This window comes from Aristolochia californica, unplaced genomic scaffold, assembly GCF_029961685.1.
Source record: "Aristolochia californica isolate CCGP_79_NKW_82.1479 unplaced genomic scaffold, dmAriCali1.0.hap1 SCAF_8, whole genome shotgun sequence".
NCBI lineage: Eukaryota > Viridiplantae > Streptophyta > Magnoliopsida > Piperales > Aristolochiaceae > Aristolochia > Aristolochia californica.
The window spans coordinates 38942235-38964450 of NW_027182279.1; the positions used below are offsets into that span (position 1 = coordinate 38942235).

The 22216-nt window shown below is 37.6% G+C and overlaps 3 protein-coding genes across 5 annotated transcripts; 2 read left to right on the plus strand and 1 right to left on the minus strand.

Annotated features, from left to right (window-relative positions):
* Positions 1-224: 224 nt before the first annotated feature.
* Positions 225-7087, plus strand: LOC137939012 (sec-independent protein translocase protein TATB, chloroplastic-like). Of its 2 annotated transcripts, none has more exons than XM_068784170.1 (6): positions 225-523; positions 816-937; positions 2086-2145; positions 3173-3305; positions 5818-6054; positions 6775-7087. In XM_068784170.1, exons 1-6 carry the CDS (start codon positions 298-300, stop codon positions 6831-6833), a joined length of 837 nt encoding a protein of 278 aa, XP_068640271.1. In that variant the 5' UTR covers positions 225-297; the 3' UTR covers positions 6834-7087. The 2 variants fall into 2 exon arrangements, with proteins under 2 accessions (XP_068640271.1, XP_068640272.1); XM_068784171.1 differs by having other exon boundaries at positions 5821-6054.
* A 3594-nt stretch (positions 7088-10681) lies between these two features.
* Positions 10682-16596, plus strand: LOC137938743 (N6-adenosine-methyltransferase non-catalytic subunit MTB-like). Of its 2 annotated transcripts, XM_068783767.1 has the most exons (7): positions 10682-10893; positions 11881-14644; positions 14740-14823; positions 14962-15072; positions 15172-15280; positions 15549-15700; positions 15975-16596. In XM_068783767.1, the coding sequence occupies exons 2-7, from the start codon at positions 11891-11893 to the stop codon at positions 16422-16424; spliced, it is 3660 nt and encodes a 1219-aa protein (XP_068639868.1). In that variant the 5' UTR covers positions 10682-10893; positions 11881-11890; the 3' UTR covers positions 16425-16596. The 2 variants fall into 2 exon arrangements, with proteins under 2 accessions (XP_068639868.1, XP_068639867.1); XM_068783766.1 differs by lacking the exon at positions 10682-10893 and having other exon boundaries at positions 11861-14644.
* Positions 16597-19219: 2623 nt separating this feature from the next.
* LOC137938896 (suppressor protein SRP40-like) lies at positions 19220-21957 on the minus strand. Its single transcript, XM_068783992.1, has 2 exons — positions 21735-21957; positions 19220-20719 (listed from the first exon to the last, which is right to left on the minus strand). The coding sequence occupies exon 2, from the start codon at positions 20707-20709 to the stop codon at positions 19351-19353; it is 1359 nt and encodes a 452-aa protein (XP_068640093.1). The 5' UTR covers positions 20710-20719; positions 21735-21957; the 3' UTR covers positions 19220-19350.
* Between the last annotated feature and the right edge of the window lie 259 nt (positions 21958-22216).

The following is a 22216-nucleotide window of genomic DNA, read 5'->3' on the forward strand; positions in this document are numbered from 1 at the left end:
TATTAGAAGGTGATGTTTTATGAACATTCTCTATCACTCGTGGGTACTTCATAATTCATATGGAATGTATGAAAAAAAAGGAATTATAAATTGAATGGAAGAATTGTCAAAAAGGGTATTTTAAATTTTTTACAAATTGAATTTTTAATCATTTTATATTAATAAATGTGATATATAGCTGGAGCTGTTCCTTTCTGGTCTGTAATCCGAATTTGGAAGTCACTGACTCACTGCCTTCTTCTTGCATCTGTTGGTCGGGAATCAAAGCTGAAGAGGTGACCACATCTCTTCAGTAAGATGGCTGCTGAAGTTATGGCGTCTGCAACTCCATTACCCACCCTGACATTTTCAAATACTAGAAGAATTAGCAGTTTTGCTTTCTCTGCTACTCCTCTTATGTACCCCAAGAACGCCAAATCTTTCATGTCCACCTCGAGTCCCAAATGGGGTTTGGGTTTGTTTTCGCCATGGAATGGGTTGAAGCATCTGGGCTTCTCCGTCAGGCAGAGGCCAGCTAAATATGGTACTGGTTCGATTTCCTTTATTCTTTTTTCCCTATGCATTATTTTCCGTTTGTTTCGTCGTATTTGGGTTTCTTACGTTTTCCAAGTTTTTTTTATTTCTGATTCGCTTTTGGCTGGGCTAACTATGTGTATGCTTTACAGACAGGAGTTGGTAAATTTTATCCTGTTCTTCCCCAATTGTTTTCGTCTCGTCTTCTTCGATATTTATTTATGCGCAGTCTTACTACTCTTAAACTTCAAGTATGCCTATGTAATTTATGCATATCACTCATTCACATTTGGTGCTTGCAGAAAAGAAGGGGAAATGCCGAGGTATGGTTGTTTATGCTTCCTTGTTTGGAGTTGGAGCTCCGGAGGCTCTCGTTATTGGAGTAGTAGCTCTGTTGGTTTTTGGTCCCAAAGGCCTTGCAGAGGTCATCTCTTCATCAGCATCTCTTTCTCTCTGTCTCTCTCTTCATTTCCTTGGTTTTTATTCTCCCAAGTAGTCATGGTTTTAGCTCATGTAGCCTCATTTACACTTAAGCGAATGTGATGTAGCAACGGACATCTATTTTTTTGCTTATTTTAAAATTTAAATGTAATAAGTTTCAGAAAAAAAGTTGTAATCAGTATGGCTTATTGCTTCGAAACCGTTTGTCCTTGTGCATCCAGTTGAGGGGTGCAGAGGATTATAACTCCTTCCTAACAAACTACCATCTAGCAGGATTTGGTATCTTTGTGAATGACACTAATGATGTCTACAGTTCTTGCTTGACAATCAGTTTCTTGCAGTAACATTGACGAATTCTACACTATACAACCCATATTACCTCGAAAATATTGAGGTTTTGCCTGATCAGTGTACTCCATGACAGTATTAGATCCCCAATTAGGACTTAAACTTGTCTTATATTGTATTAACCTATATTTCTTGGAAAGTTGTCTAGTTCTTGTTAAACTGATTGTAGCTCAGGGTTTTGTGCTTTAGAGAAAGTGAAATCAGGGAGAGGGAGGTTCTTGCAGAAGGTAAGAATTGAGACGAGAGTTCTGGATACGAGAAGAAATAAGATAAGTGAATTGGACCTTTGGTTCAATGGCCATGTGGGGTTGGGGCGGTGGGGGTTTGTTTCTAGTGTAAGATCTTGGGTTCAATACTCACCACATACAGGGTTCCACATTCCAAAAAAAAAGCAAAAAAAGAGGACAAAGGAGAAGAAGAGAAAAATCAAGAGATTCAAAAAAAGAGGTGTCTGTCAAGCAGACTGTATTTGAGCTCCAACCATTTTTCTGTAACTTGCATTAATAAGAAAAGATACAAAAATATCACTGATCTCAAACATAATAAATAGACATTACAAGGTAAGTAATAAAACAAATATGGGTAACCTTATTCTATCACTTAACTCGTTACTGGATATGCCCTTATATTTGAACAATTTCTGAATCCTTTTGTATTTCTATTTCTTTGTTGTATTACCTTCTATTTGTAACTGGAGAGATCCGATCCCCTACTTACACATTATATCTTTCATAAAATGACTATGTGTTCGATTCTCTCAAAGTGAGACTATTTGACATACAGGTTGCTAGGAATTTGGGCAAGACTTTGCGTGATTTTCAACCTACTATTCGAGAGCTTCAGGTATGTAACTTTCAGAATATGAATCATTAGGCATTGCTCACGATACCTCTTTAGAGATGGGCCATGAATTTTTTTAAGATGTTACTTCATTTGAGTCTGCTTTAAAGGCTTCAGTTGATTCAGCAAATAAAGTTGAAGGAATATAGTAATGAACAGAGACAATAAACTAGCAATTGATAAGATATACATGAAACAAATGAAGAAGAAGACATTAGAAGAAGTTGAGTTGCTGTAATAGAGAGCTGTCAACTTTTTTTGTTGTTTAAAGATCTTGTTATTTATAAGATGACTCATGTTTTGGTACCAAATAAAAAATAAAAAAATAAAAAGAAGAAGCAAAAGTCCGTCAAACATGAATTAGTTGTGTGGCACGTGCATATACTAACTAACTTGTGTAAAACTTCCCATCAAGTTGCACATAGATGTCTTGCAGACCTAGTGAGATGAATAAGAATAATTGATGCCCAACTGAGTGTGCCCAAGTGCCTTGAGCTATTGGACGCATAAAACATAAATGAGGTGAGAAAAACATGCGTTTATGTTATCTATACATGTGACAGATTTGAAACTGAATAAAAAGTCCGCTACTGGATCCTTTTCCAGCCACATCTTGCTGGTGACAGGTCATCCTGTAGCTTGTTATCTTTCGTTTCTTCTATATTGTTCTGATCGCTTGGTCATGGTTCATCAACCAAACTTTGGTGCTTGTCTCCTTACCGCTAAGGACACAAGTTGTATGATCATATAGAACAGATCCAGTTCAAGTAGGTGATTGTTTCTTCTATGTTGTTGATTTCCGTTAAACATCCTTTTCTTTTCTTTTACTGAAGAGCCTGTACATCTTCTCCTTTTAAATACATTTACGATGATTCCAAAAGATTAAGACATTAAAGTATAAGAGGGATGTCTAATGTCAAAGAAATCATAGACTTGATAAAAGTCAAGATTCAGTTGGAATTCTGATGTTCCGCTAAATTGTTCAGTTGCAAACATTTCAAGCGCTACAGTTATATTTCATGTGGTGCAGGAAGTCTCAAGGGAATTTAAAACCACTCTTGAGCGTGAAATAGGTTTGGATGATGTTCCGCCTTCTATGAATGATTCCCCTGCTTCTACATCCTCAACCGTTAAGGAGAATCCACTAGCAACAGTTGATCCAAGTGAGTATTTAACTCATTGACAACTTATCTAGGTGATGAGATGTTTTGCTATTTTTTCTCTCATGTTCACTACAAAATAAACATTAAAAAAAACTTCATTTTCAAAAGAAGCTTGAAAAAAAAAATATTATCCACAGAGCTGCTGATAGCTGCTGACAGTGGAGGGGGTTAGCGAGATTGGAGTTTGTTCTAGTCCTTGGAAATTTTAGTTTATTGAGTCTAAGTACTTATGGCACGAAATGGAATTTGGACATAGTAAAAGTTAATGGTAATTGCAAATGGAGAATTTATTAATATTCTGACATATGGACTGTAGAGTTTTTCTTTGTAAGACCAGAGGATGCAATGGGAAAACTATGTCATTTTGGAGTGCCAAATTTTGCTTGATCTGGTGAAGCCTTGTTACTTCTTAATTTCTAATTTTTGGTCGCCATCCCTGTCATTGTAGCCCTAGAGATGCGTCCATCTTCTCCCCGCCTAGACCGATCGGTTCTCTTCTCGCTTGTCTTGTGAAAAGCGAAGTCGCCTAGGGAATAAAGAAATAGAAGAAGCAACCTCTGAAAATGCTTTTTCCCTTCCTCCGAATGGGTTCTCCTCTTTGTCTCTCAGGCTTGTTCAGGCAAGTAGAACAAGACATTGAGATTGTGATACATGTTCTGAATCCAGGACCTGTAGGCATCTTAGAACATAAATTCTCTGCTGCGGAGATATCTGAAGCGAAAGCTACAGTCAAAAGAGCAGTTGAAAATTGGCTAAGGAACTCTCAATTAGAGAGGAGTGATCCTGTTCAGAAGGGTGTTCAATCTACTACAACGTAGTTTGCAGTGCTCTTTTCCTCGCCATTGCAGTTTCAATAAATAAACTAGATTTTAACCCTCTGTTTTATTCTCTAGAGTGCGAGAAAGGGTTTGATCTTTGTCCTTTCCAAGTTCACTTGGTACTTCATTTTATTTTCTCCATTTGATTTTCTGTCGATGAAGCTAGCTCCAACAATGGTGGAATTGTGAACTGCGGAAATGATGAAATTGTGCAAGTGTTTTTTGATACCGCAAAAAAATAAAAAAATAAAAAATTCTAATTGTTATATTAACTTATGTGTTCTAAATAATGTTTAAGTCAAATGTGACTAGCTCATCCCCATCCTCGCAATTTGTTTTGGTTACTGTGGCAGTACTTGGTGCTGAACCTGTAAGTCTAGGTTGAGGATGTTCAGAATTTTTTTTTTTTGCAAAGTGGGAATAATGTGTACTAAGCTATAATCCCATGGCTTTAAAAAAAAAAAAAACGAACAACTTTAGTGAAGCTGCTTTAGGTGCCCGTGAAATCAGATAGCTGTCTTGTATGAACCAGAATTTAAGGTTATATATGAGGGAGTCCTCATATGGATCTGCTTCCAAGCTTATAAATAGCTTCTTTAGAATTATAAAAGAAAATGTCTTAAAAGAAGCTGGGAAGGATAAAGGAAGGGGCGTGCAAAAAATGAAAAAAACTAAAACCATACAAATCAGAGTTTCACTGAAAAATTATATTTTCTAAATAGTCTCTGGTTTTCAAAGGTGGATCCACCTAATAATTAGTGCATCTAGGCACCCTGGATGAGGAATTCTGAGAAGACAGCTTGACTGGTGCCTCCTCCCCACCTCCCCTCTCCCCCTCCCAAAAAAACAGGAAATTGCATGAACTCCCATTGGGAATTGCTTCTGTTTCTAGTTCAAGAAAAAAAAATACTGACTGACCCAGATGCCTTATTCTGCCTACCTAATCTGTGGCAGTCATTGGTTTATTTATCAATTTAGCTTGAACAGTGCCCACTACTCATGAGATATGATCACTGCTCCAAATTACTCGCCAGAACACTCACCAACAACTAAATTTTACTTCCTACTAGTAGAGGCACAAGCCAAAGATGAATCTGGAGCTCTCCAGAAAAATTAAAATTCTAGGAAAGAATTCCCAGAGTACCCATGAAAAGCACACGTCTACCCATTCCCTTCTTCCAAATGGCCATAAAATGTTAAATGTCAAATAAACCTGCAATGCACCACAAATACAACACACTGAGACTTACTACTACTTGTAGCTTTGGTTGGCCATAATATGTTATATGTCATATTAACCTGTAATGCACCACAACTATAACACGGAGTGCACTGAGACATATTACTGGTTTGTAACTTCGGTTTGTGCAGGGACTTAGTGACCCTCTGAATTTTTTATAATTCCACCCTATTTGAATTAATGTTATTGATTTAAATGTGCTTCTTTGCTTCATATCATGATGTAAGACTTGAAAAGTTTTGTCTTGTGAAGTTTTAATAGATAAATTGGGCTGCTCATGGTTAGGCGTGCTTAATGATTTAATGAATGGGAGTATGTCTACATGATGTCATAATGAACTAAAAAATATAAGACCGATCAATAGAATAGTTGAGATTACTTTCTCAGTACCGAAAATGTCTCTTTGATCTCTAGGATGCTAGATAACATGTACATATTGTCTTGCATATTGCAGCAGAGGACCCATTTGCAGCTGAGGACCCAGAATCTGTACAATCTACAGACGATTTGTTAAAGTTTTGGGCAGAAGCATCTGCTAAATCTAGCACAACCACCACACAGGAAACAGAAACTTCAGACTCCAAAGTTTATTCAAGTGAAGAATTACTAAAGGTGACAGAGAAGCAGCTTGCTGCAACTGCTGTTCAACAAGAAACAGAAAGACCAGTAGCTCCTCAGGGAGAATCTCAAGGTTTGTGATCTTTCGCCTCTATACCATTTTTTGTGCCTGAGATACCATTTTATAGTTAAGCTCCTCTAAACACTTGCCATGGCTAAACCTTTGAATATTTTGAGCTGCAATTAGACTGCATGAGGAATCTGTTACCTGCAATGTGAACAATCAGTGGAAGTGTGTGCGAATGGCTATTGTCAACCAAGTTAACATATAAAACCTTGGGAAATTTCGTAAAGCAGAATTTAATTTTGGTTTGGAATGTCGTGATCCGATGTTAGGCTGTCCAACTGACAACTTTTTTACTAAATGGTGCTCCGAGATCCATCATGATTACTCTTTTGCTATTTCTAATGGTGAATGTTATTGAATGCTATTTATCTCATTCAGATGAACTGCATCATTGAGCATGTGGCTGAAAAGCCTCAAGGGGAGGTTGCTAGTGTAAGGTCTTAGGTTCGGGAGTTACCAGGGGAATGGTGTGCTCTTTTTTTTAAAGACATCTTAACTTCATTCCAGAGGTCAGACAACCCAAAATTTCTCTTTCTAGAAAGAATGGAAAACTTTGATTTCTTCTTCCAGAAGCTTATGGTGATCCAAGTTAGTGGATCTCCTCCTGTTTGCATTTGGTAATGGTCATCTGGATTCAATAAATTGAGCTTTGAGTTTGTAGTTGGTTCCCTTTTTCAATATTAATATACTTCTAATTTCTCTTTTTGTAAAAAAATTTCTTGACAGCTCCTCCAGAGGTTGCTAATGGAATATCACCATCTGAAAAGCTGGAAAGCGAGAGATGAACATCCCAGCTGGTCAGAGATTGGTAACATTAGCAGGATTTTCCTTTTTTTTTTTTTTTCTCCAGGAGGTTTCAAAGAGGCAGCTCAGACCGTTGAAAGCTCCATAATTTGCTGTGGTCCCTTTTGTTAGATGATTTTGTATAATAGTGAAACAATGTAAAAGGCAATTTCTTGCCCGAGTAATTTTAAATGAATTTTAATATGATCACTTCCATGAATTTCCTATTTTGTGTTAGTTGATCCTTCATACTCCAGGCAGGGGAAGACAGTTCTTACAGGACCGATGGACATTGTAAAGTGACATTCAAGGTATTGTAATTTCTCACTTATCTATTGTAAATTAAGATAATAAGAGAATGAGGTAAAATATGGAAAAGAATATATTTAAATTTCATTTATATTTTGATTGGTCCACATAACCAGGACCCAAATTATGATGTTGATTATGGGGGACATTAAGCTGCATGGCTGATGAAATCAAGAACTCTTCTACAATATCATACAGCAGTGTGGTTGGACAAGGCTGGATTTTGTTGCTATAAGATTAAATGAATTAGCTTCTGAAGTGCAAAGATTCATTTGGTTTTTTCTTTTTTTTTAGTAAATAAAATTTTTTATTGTGAATTTTCTTTTGTAATATCTAGATCATCAAATCATAAAATATCAACACCATTTTTAGAGCCTTGGCCAAGCATTTATCTGAAAAAAATAAATGTAATGCAATCAGAAGTCAGGGTTTATGATTTAGATCTGCTGCAATTTAAAGACAGATTCCTGAATCAATAGTTTTGTTACAGAGGCTGACCCATAATTTAGGGGGTTCTCTTTGTTTTAATATTCTTAATTGGATATTTTGGAGAAGCTCAAGTTATTTTCCATTGAAGATGGATTTCAAGTTGTTCAAGCTGTGCAATTGTGGGATGCTTAAAGAGTGAAGAAAGGCAAAAAGAATCTTTAGCTCTGCTATTGGACTGCTCTTGCACTACGGAGAGCTATACTAACACCCAAACATGAGTTGAAGTTGAATCAATTCAATTCTTCACTTCAATTCAAGTTCATTGCGGACTAACCCTCCCTTAGGGGTAGTCAACAAACTGGAAATTTGATCTTTATCTCCATTTTCATCTTATGCATGTACATGATCTTCATCTTCGAAATGGGTGTTAGTGTGGACAAGTTTATGTTCGAAATCTTCGAAATAGGGTGTCAGTGTGGACAAGTTCATCTTCATCTTCAAATTTAAAACCATTGATTTTATTAATTATAAAAATGAGTTAATTAAACCAAGTGTTTGAGTTAACAATATTTTCATTACCACTATTAAATCACTAATACAATAGAGTAATTAAAAAATAAATATGATTAATGAATAAAAAAGTATTACATTAATAACATAAGATAGATTTTTTACATGGTATTAATTAATAATATATTTTCACAAAACTAAAAATAATTAATTAATCAAATGCATACTTTAATTACATTTTATTTACCAAAGACTTAAATATGAAGTTTAATATAGTAATAAAATTGATATAGTGCTGGTTGTTGGGTTGCGTCAGGCGCTGAACCGGTGCCACATTAATTTTTTCCTTAGGAAAATCAAAATTTCCAACAGTGTCTTCTTCCATGGCGCCGAAAAACCAGAGATCACGACGAACAGAGAAAATCAATCCAGGCAGTTAATCAAACTCCAACCGAATTTACGGAGCAGATTAATACGGCTTGTCCTCAATCTCGAAAGTAGGGTCTGTATGCTGACGTCTCCACCTATGCCCAAGTAGCATCCGCGATAGCTATATCCACCCTCTAGACGCCCAAAAGTGGAGCTTTTTTTTATTTTTTAGTTGGCCCGGTCCAAGTTGACCTGGGATGACTCTACTCAGTAAGCCTGGTCCGGTGCGCGACTCAGTGTACTGTGCTTATTAAATTTTCCTAACTTAGGAAAATTGTAATCGGAAGCTTCTTCCTCCTTCTGAGGAAATTTTGCCGACGGGTCGTTTGCTGCTGTGCTGCCGAGACGGAGGTTGAGCGGAAATGTCGCCGACGGAGTCTCCTGCTTCTCCGGTGGTGAATCGCAGCCCGTTGGGGCATCGCCGAGTGGAGAGTTTCGGAGACAGAGGGCTCTCGGAAACCTGTTAAGCTCTATTTCTCAGTCCCCCAGAATAGAGAACCCTTGCGGAAATTTCGTCGATGGAGTCTCCTGCTTCTTCGGTGGCGAATTGCAGCCCGTTGGGGCTTCACTGCTTGGAGAGTTTTCGAGACAGAGTGCAGGAGAGAGGAAGACAAAAAAGGAAAATGAGGACGCGCGAGAGAGGGGGGGTGCGAGGAGAGAGAGGGAAAAAGGAAGCGTCGCGCGTCCTTTATCTCAAAGAAGATCAAATATGGCCTTCTTTGAGATGAAAGATTTTAAACCGTGGACATGAAGGACCGCTTCATCCCCTACATCCTGATGAAATGTCATATGCGCTCACTAACGACTTCAACTATTGAAAGGCGTTATGCGATGGAGATGAATTTGATTTGAAGTTAAATGAATTGATTCAACTTCAACTCATCTTTGGATGTTAGTGTAGACGAGTTCAAGTGCACTGGAAAACAGATTCCATTGTTAGTGCCCCCAAATGAAAAATATAATATAAATAAGAGAATGAGTAACCTTTTATAATATACTTAAAAATAGAATAGATACCTAAACATATAATTAACCAAAATAAATATGGTTACTACACTTTATAAGTGATTTAACTTGTAGTATTAGAATATATTAATATCCTAATTAATGAAAAACTATATTAACACAAAATAAAAAATACATAATAAATAAATAAATATATTAATTTATCAATAACGTAATATGTTTTTTACATATTATTAATTAATAATATATTAACAAAAAATAAAAACTAATGGTTTAATTAATTGGATAATTAGCGACGGGTAATGGCAACGGAGGCGACGCTCCGACGGTATGCTGAGAAAAGAGGGAAGCCAAGAGGCTTTGCGACGGAGGTTGAGAGGGAGAGGAGAGGGAGGAAGGCCGAGAGAGAAGAGAAGCGGGGAGGTCGAGAGGGAGGAAGGCCAATGGGGGTGGGGGAAGAAGATGGGGCGAAAAAAATAGTCAGGAGACGAAGGCCGAGGGAGAGGGAGAGGAGAACAATGAATGAGGAGAAAATTTTCCTTTCAAGGGGGGGGGGGGGGGGGGGGGGGGAGAAGCAACGCGCGTTGCGCGAGGAAAGTTGATGATTTGCAAAATAGGTAGGAATCAATTTTCCCTCGTTTTGCTTGAGCGAATAAAATGGTGTAATTTCACTTCAATTCAATTCTTTCTACACTAACGCCATTTTTTAATGAACTAGGTCACGCGGGGGAAATTTATTCCACTTCATTGTGGACTAACCCCCCTAAGTATTTGTTGAAAAATCTTATTTTATATATTTAATTTAATTAAATATCTTATTTATTAATTTAAACGAGTTAAAATTTATCTTAGTTTATTAAAAAATAATTAAATAAAATTATCTTATAAAAATTAAATCAATCAATGTAATCTTATATAATAAAATACCCTTTTTTATTTGTACAAATTCATAATTTTAATATTATATTTGATTTCTAAATTAAGAATGAGAATTTAAATATTACTAACAATTTGACTAAGTATTTAGATATTATAAAAGTAAGTATTTATTTAATTATTTAATTTTTATAGATTAATTAAAGTGCACTAACCCCCCAATTTCCCTTGTTCCTCCTCCCTTACGATTATATATCTGGACCGTCCCCATATTCCTTGCCTCGGGCCCGCCACCGCAAGCATTTTCGGCCTCCCGACACTTGGGCGGGGCGCCGACGGCGAGTCGGTCATGCACTACTAGTTTTCGTTTTCTCTCTCCCGCAGATCAAATTTCTTTTTCTTCTGAGGACACTGGGAGGACACTCTGCGGAGTCTGTTCTCCTCTTTCTACATCTCTCTGCTCCGCAGACCTCTCAGTACTGCGTAGCAATCACAGCAGCGTCCGGTTTGTCGACTTCTATCGGGGTCTCACCCGATCCTGAGGTAAGTCTGTCTTGTTTTAGGGTTTATTCTGATTTCAATATGGGACTATTTCTTCTTGAACCAAAGTTCGGGTTTTCGCTTCGGTTAGGGTTTCGATTTGAGTGGGTACTATTGGTTGTAAAAAAAATATTTTTTGGTGTTACGGCTGTGCTTGGAGTTGAATCGAGTTGCTTATGGGAGCTTATGGGTTTTTTTCAGGTGGGGCTTGTTGGTTATATTTTATAATGTGCTGTTTGGTGGGTATTTGTGCAGTTTTTGCCTAAAAAAATTGGGTTGTGATATGCTGCTTCAGATGCGTATCTATTTTAAGTTTGCTATTTATGAATATTTAAGGTTTTTTTTTCCTGTAGCTGTATTATTTCAACTGCAAAAGATTTGGGTTTGGATTCTGTAGAGATGAAAAAGTTGTACTTTAAAGAATGCGATTTTTGGCTGTTATAGATGTAGATTAAAACTCTCTATAGAATCTACGTTCTGGAGAACATGTCTATTTCATTTTCTTCGCTGTGCCTAAACGACGCTGAGTTGTATGATAGCCAAGATCGCACAGCTAAGCGTTGGTCAGATAAATTTAGCTCTACGGATAGAAGTTAAATCACTGTGTCATTGCTATGTATCGGAACTTTAACAGATGTATTTAGTTACTCTGAGCTTCATGACTATGTTTTATAACTGCTGTCAAATGTTCTAAGATGGCTGTCAACTTATGTAAACACTTAGTTCTAGTTTTCCTCTAATTTTAAACTTTTGTTTTTCCTTTTTTTTTATTGTGGTATTGGTGGGATCGGGTGTTTTTTTTGGGGGGGAGGGGGATCGGATCGGATCTTATGGAGGTTTCTATATTTCGTCATCCAGTAACTGTTTTGAAGTTAACAGTTTGTTGCCTTATTCCATATTTCTTCTTGGTCTGGTTTTGTAATTTTATTAAGATTAAAAAGAAAATGAAATTTTATCTAATGTACTTTCAATGGATGCTTGTGAATCCAGTCAGAATTACATGAGAGAAGACTTTGAGGAGAATTCAGACATGAAAAGTGATAAGATTGACGATGAGGAAGATTGGGAGGATGCTGAGAAGAGGAAGCATCGATCTACCAAGTCCCGCAAGTATTGTGGTGCAGACGAGGCTGAAGAAAGAGATAGTACTGGTAAAAAAAAGGGTTCTGACAGAGATGGTAGGAAGAGATCCGGCGGATCAAGTAGAGCAGATAGTGGTGATGATGACGATGATTATGATGTGAGAAGGGAGTCTCGAAGTAAAGCTGCAAAAAGAAGTCAAGAGGATCATCATGGTGAGAAGAAATCTGGCAGTACAGGTCCTGAATCAGAGTTGGATAACAGTAGAAAATCCAGACCTGATGAAATTGATAGAAACTCATCAAAGAAGGCAAGTACAAAAGCTTCCTCGCATGAGAACTCCCAGGGAAGATCTAGAAGCAAGCAAGATACTTTAATGGATGGGGAGGTTGATAGGATACAAGATAAAGACTCTAGATACTCAGAGAGGAAGGATAGTGGGAGGGAGAAAGGTCATGGTTCGCGTGAGCCGGACCGGAATCCAAGAAGAAGATGGGATGAACCTGAGCCTGCCAGAAAGCCAGAAGATAGTGGGTATCCAGATAAAGCTGATTTAAAGAGTGGAAAAGGCTCAGATAATAAGCAAGGGACCTCTAGGGAGAGAAACCTTGATGGCAAAATTGAATCTTCAGAAGCCAAAAACAGGGGTCCAGATTCAAACTCTGAGAAGGGAGGCAGATCAAGCCACAGAGATGAAAGAAGGTTGGATGGGGATACTAAAGGCAGAGGCAAGTCTGAGGCCCATGAAGAAGATAATAGACTTGCCACCCGTGAGGAAAGAACTCAGGGTGGTAAAGATGATAAGCAGAGAAGGGTCCGGGAGGATGTTGAGTCTTGTGGCTACAGGCTGAGCTCTAGGTTTTATGAGGAGAAAGGTGAGAAACAGAGGTCTCAACGAGATAGCACACATGGGAGCCGCGATGATAGAGAGAGTCGGGAGAAATCTGACTTTGCAGATGAGGATGGCCATGGAAGGTTGAGGGATAGAAGTGGGAGGGAACTGCGTAGAGTTTCTAATAGATCTCGTAGTCCCGAGAGGGGTGGGAGGCGAAGGCAAGATTCAGACGATGCTGAACGAGGCTTCTCCGAGTCTGACAATGAAAGGAGTGGAACCCACAGAGGGAAGGAAAGGGAGAAAGAAGGCCACAGGGATGATAGATCCAAAGGTAGAGATAGCAATAGCTGGTCTGAAAGAGGTAGAGATTGGGAGAGTTCAAAAGATGGGTGGAAGAAAAGGCAGCAGAGCCGGCATGATAAAGAATTAAAAGATGGATATGGTGATTTTGATTATGAGAAGGAGTGGGATTTGCAGAAGCGTGAAAGAGAGAGGATGGAGAATGAGAAGCTTCATGGACAGCCTGGGTATAGGAGAGAAAGAAGCCGGCCACCTGAAACAGCAAAGACATCAAGTTTTGGTAACATGAATGAGAATTCTGAATTGATAGAGTTCAGAACAAAATCTCTCGAGTACGGAAGAGATGAATCAGCTTTTGTAGTAAGAAGAACTGAATCAGGGTTTCATCATGATTTTGCCGGTGGAGGGAGCGATGATGAATGGGGATACAAGCGCGATGACAGATCAAGAATGTCTGATATATATGGGCCCAATGATGATAAACAGGATAGATATCTTGATGATGATTCTGTTATGCTTGACCTGGGTGTAATGAGTTCTGGGAGGAACAATTTTGACATGCATGGAGAAAAAGGGAGAGGACAGAAAGGGGCTCTTAGTTCTAATCGCTCTGGTTCTGGTCAGACTTCAAGTAGTGGCTCCCAACCTCCATTTGGGAATAACCAAGGGTTGGGGTCTTTTAATAGAAACGGGCAGCAGGTTGTTAAAGTTGGTGGGAGGATTGTTAGAGGAGGACGTGGAAGAATTGCAGGGAGGGATGCACAACGGGTTGGACTCCCTTTGCCTATGATGGGACCTCCTATTGGTCCCATGGGCTTGCCACCGGGACATATGCAGCCAATTGGTCCGAACATATCACCAGCTCCAGGTCCACCAATCAGCCCAGGTGTATTCATTCAACCATTTCCTGGGCCTCTTGTGTGGCCTGGAGCTCGAGGTGTCGATATGAATTTGTTACCAGTACCTCATGGTTTGGCACCTGTTCCTCCTCCAGGACCACGTTTCCCTCCTAATATGGGTAGCGGGCCAAATCCTGCAATGTACTTTAATCAGCCTGTCCCTGGAAGGGGAGTTTCTCCTGGATTGCCCAATCCTGGATTTAATGCTATGGGGCCAATGGGCCGTGGAAGCCCTCATGACAAACCTGCAGGAGGTTGGGTCCCACCCAGAACTGGTGGACCGCCCGGTAAAGCTCCTTCAAGAGGGGAGCAAAATGACTACTCGCAAAATTTTGTTGATACTGGTATGCGGCCCCAGAATTTCATCAGGGAGCTGGAGCTCACAAGCACTGTGGAGGATTACCCAAAGCTAAGGGAACTTATCCAAAAGAAAGATGAAATTGTGGCTAAATCTGCAACAGCGCCCATGTATTTCAAGTGTGATTTGCATGAATTTGTGCTGTCCCCTGAGTTCTTTGGCACCAAGTTTGATGTCATTCTTGTTGACCCTCCATGGGAGGAATATGTTCATCGATGTCCTGGTGGTGCAGATCATATGGAGTACTGGACATTTGAAGAAATACTGAATCTTAAGATTGAGGTACTGATTGCACTGTTTTTACCAATTGGTGCACTCTCTTCCAGATTTTTCTTCAGTGCTTTTGGTTTTTAAATAAGTTGTATCTGTCTTCTCAGGCAATTGCCGATACACCTTCTTTTATCTTCCTTTGGGTTGGGGACGGTGTTGGTCTTGAGCAGGGAAGAGCATGCTTGAAGAAGGTAAGACTTACTAACTTGTTTTTGTGCCTGCAATAGAAACTCTGCTATTAACCAACCTGTACTTCTGCTTGCTGAATTTGGAAATTATCTTTATGAGAACTTATTTCTTGTATGTGATGTACTGCACTTGGTTTCTAGTGGGGATTTCGGCGATGTGAGGACATTTGTTGGGTAAAGACAAATAAAACCAAAACCAATTCGACTTCAGGTTTACGACATGATTCTCATACATTGTTTCAGCATTCCAAGGTTGGACATATAAACACAATGTGATCAGCTGTTTTCATGTTTTAAAATCAATGTCCTGGTATACTTAATCCTGATTTGGGTCCTGGTTATGTGGAACAGGAACACTGCTTGATGGGCATAAAAGGAACTGTACGTCGGAGCACTGATGGCCACATTATTCATGCCAACATAGACACAGACATTATTATCGGTGAAGAACCTCCTAATGGTTTGTCCATCTCACTCTTTTTGAGTGATAAGTTTCATTTTATCTTTATTTACTGGTTGAAAACTGCAGAAATTTATTAACAAAAAAAAAAGAAAAAAAAATATTGGTAAATTTTTTTATTTGAAACTTACTGCTTTATTCACTTGGGAAAGTGACCCTAAAAATTGTTGTCTGCATCTCAAGAGACTTGATAGATTTCTTGAACACTTTCTTGTTATTAAAAGATAAAAAGAGGTTCTTCTAAATCCTCTTGATCATTTAATATCAGGTGCTACTAATAAACCAGAAGACTTGTACCGGATAATTGAGCACTTCTCTCTTGGCCGAAGGCGTCTTGAATTATTTGGCGAGGATCATAACATTCGTTCAGGCTGGCTAACTGTGGGGAAAGGATTATCTTCATCGAATTTCAATTCTGAGGTATGATAACCACCAAATTCTGCATTTCATAGTTATTTGGCAGCGAAATATGAATAGCCAATCTTAATTCCTAGTCAAGGTTTACCTTAGTTCTAGTTTTGTCCATGGACGGAGAGGAGAAGATCCAGATGATTGGATATGCTTTCAAGTATCACTTATTGGTTCCTTTCCAATCTGCAAACTTGCGGCTCATGGGACAACTGAAAAGGAAACGTTGGTTGTCTATTGAGACTCATGAACGGTTTGTCTTCAACTGACAATTTCTTATTTGCAGGCATATATGAGACATTTTGCTGACAAGGATGGAAAGGTTTGGCAAGGCGGTGGTGGGCGAAACCCACCACCTGATTGTTCTCATCTTGTGCTGACTACCCCTGAAATTGAGAGTCTCAGACCCAAATCACCTCCAGCAAAAAGTCAGCAACAGCAATCCACATCGATCCAAACAACTGCCAACTCCTCTAACAAAAGACCTGCTGTCAACTCGCCTCAGAACCCTAACTCAATTGGCCAGCTCGGTTTAAACCAAGAAGCATCTGGTTCCACCCCTGCAACCCCTGTTCCATGGGCTTCTCCAATGGGGGGTTTGAAAGGTGGGCCACTAGATGCTGGGGGTGCCGACGATAAGTTTTTTGACGGGTACGGCTTCAATCCTTCTTGTGGTCAATCTGGTATGGATCATCTTGATTTTGATCCTCATCGCAATTCAGTAAATTTGTTGTGATTGATGTTCAGAGCAATGGTTTGCACACGCAGAGGATGTAATTCTCTTCCTTTTCTTTGTTCTTTATTATTATAAATGCAAGCAGGCAATTTGTATCTATTTTTTGCTTTGCCTCATTGCCTCTTGTTTGCTGTAACATTTCCTGATAAAAAAAATGAATTAAAAAGGAAAAGTAAGAGGAAATTTTACACCTCTAGATTGTTTTGCCGAGCCTGCATTTCTTAGTTTAGAACTTGGTTGAAAAACCTGGAAGAAGCATAAAGACTGAGGCTAACTTTGGTTTGAAGGTTCTTTGGTACTGTACATATTCAACCAGTTCAAAGTTTCATGAATTGAAACGAAGAATTGAATTGAATTGAAATGAATTGATTCAATTTCAATTTAAGGTTGGTGTTAGTTTAGACGAGTTCAAGTATACTAGAAAATAGATTCCATAGTTATTACACTTATACTAGAAAATAGATTCCATGGTTACTATACTTATAAGTGATTTAAGGTGTAGTATTAGAATATATTAATATTTAAATTAATAAAAAATATATTATATTATTTAATATTATTGTTTATTATAAATTAATATAATAATTATGTGTGTCTAGAATAAATTATACAAAATTAATAAAAAATTAAAAAATAACATAATAGAATATAATGAATAAACCTAATGGTTTAATTAATTATAGCAATTAGATAATTAAACCAATTAATGATTATAGTTTATTATAAATTAATATACTACTTAAGTGAGACTAGAAAAAATTATTTAAAATAAATAAAAAAGTTAAAAATAACATAAGTGAATATAATAAAAAATAAATTATTTTGTAATAACATAAGATATAGTTTAAAATTAAAACTCACTATTTTAATATAAAATAAAAAATACATAATAAATAAATAAACATATTAATTTATCAATAACATAATATATATTTTACATATTATTAATTAATAATATATTCAACACAAAATGTAAAACCATTTATTTAATTAATTATAGCAATTGGATAATTAAACCAATTAATGATATTAATTTATTATAAATTAATATACGAATTACGTGTGACTAGAATAAATTTTAAACACGTGAAAAAAAGTATAAAATAACAAAAACGAATATAATTAATGTAAATTATTTTTAACAACGAGTTCGTGCGTTTAAAATCATCAACTTACTAGTTTAGTACATACAAATGATAACATACATGTTCAAAAGCAATAAAGTACAACCACTAATAATCACTCCACATGCTAGTCGCTATGGCATCTCGAAATTGTGCGGCTCTAGTGGATTCTAATGCACGACGCCTCCGCATGGTTGTTAATAGGTTGCCTTCATCCCCAAGATCGTCGTTATCTTCATCCTCATTTACACCTGCTAATTGGACCTCATCACCTCCTCCACCAACCTCATCATCCGAATCATTATCTTCCAATTCAAACATATCATTGTAATCCTCTTTACGTATATAATTGTGTAATATGCAACAAGCTATTACAATTTTCATCTAGATCTTATAAGAAAACGGAGGATCGCCTTTCAACATTTGGAATCGAGCTTTTAAAGCACCAAAAGTTCGTTTAATAGTATTCCTCAAAGATGAGTGCCTTCGGTTGAATAGCTCTTTATCATTTCTAGGAAGGTTGTCTCCAAATTCTTGTAGATGATAACGAGTTCCTCGATATGGAGCCAAAAATCCTGACATATTTGCATAACCAACATCGACTAAATAATATTTACCTATAGTCCAAAATATTTTCCACACAAGATAAGTGAAGATAACATAGAACAAAATTACTACATAAAAATATATTATTTACCTTCAGGTACAAAGATTCTATTTCAGCGAGTCAATGCATACTTTAATACACGGGAATTAGCTACTGATCCCTCCCATCCAACAAGTACATAAATGAATTACATATCAAATGTACCTGTTGCCATTATATTTTGTGAGATATAACCCTTTCTGTTCCAAAACCTTTGTTGTTCTTTAAGTGGGATGTTTGCTTTTATATGAGTTCCATTAATAGCACCAATACAATCATAATTATATCATTTCAATTAATACAAAGTAACTCTAAATATTAATCTAAAATTGTTCATTAGATGCCAAGTGATGTTATCTTAAAATATGGATAAAATATTGGATTGTTTAAAATCTTCGAATGAGTCCGTTCTGAAGGCCGTTTGATATAATCAAGTTGAAGTTTGATAATATCATTCAACACCTTATTGAAATACCTACATATGGTCCAATTTGATCTATCAAACATCTCTGTTGTGACACTATATGATTGTTGTTGACCAACAGTTAGGAAAAAATATGCAAATTGTTCTTCCACTAAGATGGTCTTTGTGAGTAATAAAGATCTTTTACTATAAAGTATCTCAATCATTTTTTTAAACACAATTTGATTCATGCTATAAACTTTTTAAAATTTAACAGGTAATTTCATTAATGCCTTGTGCAAATAAATCGGACCACCAATCCCAGGAGGACGTAGTGCACGTCAATACCTATGACTCGGATAGTATCTTCCCATCATGTACGTAAAACATGCGAGTACTATCATTCTTACAATCCTATTTTTGTTTTCCATGGAAACCTGCAAATACAATCACCACAACCACAATGACGATTACAAAAATAATTCTTGTTTTTCCTAAATGTCATAAACACAAAAGCATACCCTTATCTTCAATCATAACTTATTTTCAATCACACCTATATAAAACTATATCCAATCACACACCTACAATATTCATCCACACAATAAGAACACGACAATAATGAAAACCCAAATCTTAACCATAATGACATTAATAATCTATCGATATGTCTTATAATGTCATAATTTAAAAAAACATAATTAAACTTCAAAACAATCGACCCAAAATATATAGTGTACCTAAAACTATTGACTACATTTCACCAGCACAATATTTAAGCCAACTGAGTCGCTCTTCCACTGGCAACTTTGTGAACATGTCCCTCTTCATTGGTGTATCTAACAATAGAGGTGCGCGAAACTTCATCTCTATTGACAGGTTCGGGATTTCCGTGAGGGCTTCATACCAATTCTCTCCGACGGTTTTATCAATTTTAGGTTTTATAGCTTCACGCAATACCGCGGCAATTTCTTTCATTTTATCAAGGAACATGAAACTGTCATCGGTGTACATTTCCGATCTCTTTCTATGACGACTTGAAGTTGACGGGTTAACACTTTGAGACTGATCAGGTACCGACTCATTTTCTGTATTCTCCCAACTCTCTCTATCATCGCGGCTCCCATGTGTGCTATCTCGTTGTGACCTCTGTTTCTCACCTTTCTCCTCATAAACCCTAGAGCTCGGCCTGTAGCCACTAGACTCAACATCCTCCCGGACCCTTCTCTGCTTATCATCTTTACCACCCTGAGTTCTTTCCTCACGGGTGGCAAGTCTATTATCTTCTTCATGGGCCTCAGACTTGCCTCTGCCTTTAGTATCCCCATCCAACCTTCTTTCATCTCTGTTGCTTGATCTGCCTCCCTTCTCAGAGTTTGAATCTGGACCCCTGTTTTTGGCTTCTGAAGATTCAATTTTGCCATCAAGGTTTCTCTCCCTAGAGGTCCCTTGTTTATTATCTGAGCCTTTTCCACTCTTTAAATCAGCTTTATCTGGATACCCACTATCTTCTGGCTTTCTGGCTCGCTCAGGTTCATCCCATCTTCTTCTTGAATTCCGGTCCGGCTCACGTGAACCATGACCTTTCTCCCTCCCACTATCCTTCCTCTCTGAGTATCTAGAGTCTTTATCTTGTATCCTATCAACCTCCCCATCCATTAAAGTATCTTGCTTGCTTCTAGATCTTCCCTGGGAGTTCTCATGCGAGGAAGCTTTTGTACTTGCCTTCTTTGATGAGTTTCTATCAATTTCATCAGGTCTGGATTTTCTACTGTTATCCAACTCTCTTTCAGGACCTGTACTGCCAGATTTCTTCTCACCATGATCCTCTTGACTTCTTTTTGCAGCTTTACTTCGAGACTCCCTTCTCACATCATAATCATCGTCATCATCACCACTATCTGCTCTACTTGATCCGCCGGATCTCTTCCTACCATCTTTGTCAGAACCCTTTTTTTTACCAGTACTATCTCTTTCTTCAGCCTCGTCTGCACCACAATACTTGCGGGACTTGGTAGATCGGTGCTTCCTCTTCTCAGCATCCTCCCAATCTTCCTCATCATCAATCTTATCACTTTTCATGTCTGAATTCTCCTCAAAGTCTTGTCTCATGTAATTCCGACTGGATTCACAAGCATCCATTGAAAGTACATTAGATAAAATTTCATTTTCTTTTTAATCTTAATAAAATTACAAAACCAGACCAAGAAGAAATATGGAATAAGGCAACAAACTGTTAACTTCAAAACAGTTACTGGATGACGAAATATAGAAACCTCCATAAGATCCGATCCGATCCCCTCCCCCCCAAAAAAACACCCGATCCCACCAATACCACAATAAAAAAAAAGAAAAACAAAAGTTTAAAATTAGAGGAAAACTAGAACTAAGTGTTTACATAAGTTGACAGCCATCTGAGAACAATTGACAGCAGTTATAAAACATAGTCATGAAGCTCAGAGTAACTAAATACATCTGTTAAAGTTCCGACACATAGCAATGACACAGAGTGATTTAACTTCTATCTGTAGACCTAACTTTATCTGACCAACGCTTAGCTGTGCGATCTTGGCCATCATACAACTCAGCGTCGTTTACGCACAGCGAAGAAAATGAAAGAGACATGTTCTCCAGAACGTAGATTCTATAGAGAGTTTTAATCTACATCTATAACAGCCAAAAATCGCATTCTTTAAAGTACAACTTTTTCATCTCTACAGAATCCAAACCCAAATCTTTTGGCAGTTGAAATAATACAGCTACAGAAAAAAGAAAACCTTAAATATTCATAAATAGCAAACTTTAAAATATATTTCGGCAATAGTAAAATAGATACGCATCTGTAGGAGCGTATCACAATCCAACTTTTCTAGGCAAAAACTGCACAAATACCCACCAAACAGCACATTACAAATTATAACCAACAAGCCCCACCTGAAAAAAAAAAAACCCATAAGCTCCCATAAGCAACTCGATTCAACTCCAAGCACAGCCGTAACACCAATTTTTTTTTTTTTTACAACCAATAGTACCCACTCAAATAGAAACCCTAAGCGAAGCGAAAACCCGAACTTTGGTTCAAGAAGAAATAGTCCCATATTGAAATTAGAATAAACCCTAAAATAAGACAGACTTACCTCAGGATCGGGCGAGACCCCGATAGAAGTCGACAAACCGGACGTTGCTGTGATTGCTACGCAGTACTGAGAGGTCTGCGGAGCGGAGAGATGTAGAAAGAGGAGAACAGACTCCACAGTGTCCACAGAAGAAAAAGAAATTTGATATGCGGGAGAGAGAAAATGAAATGTAGTAGTGCGTGACCGACTCGCCGTCGGCGCCCCGCCCAAGATTCGGGAGCCCGAAAATGTTCGTGGTGGCGGGCCCGAGGCAAGGGATATGGGGACGGTCCATATATCTAATCGTAAGGGAGGAAAAAGGGAAATTGGGGAGTTAGTGCACTTTAATGAATGTATAAAAATAAAATAATTAAATAAATATTTACCTTTATAATATCTAAATACTTAATCAAATTGTTAGTAATATTTAAATTCTCATTCTTAATTTAGAAATCAAATATAATATTAAAATTATGAATTTGTAGAAATAAAAAAAGGGTATT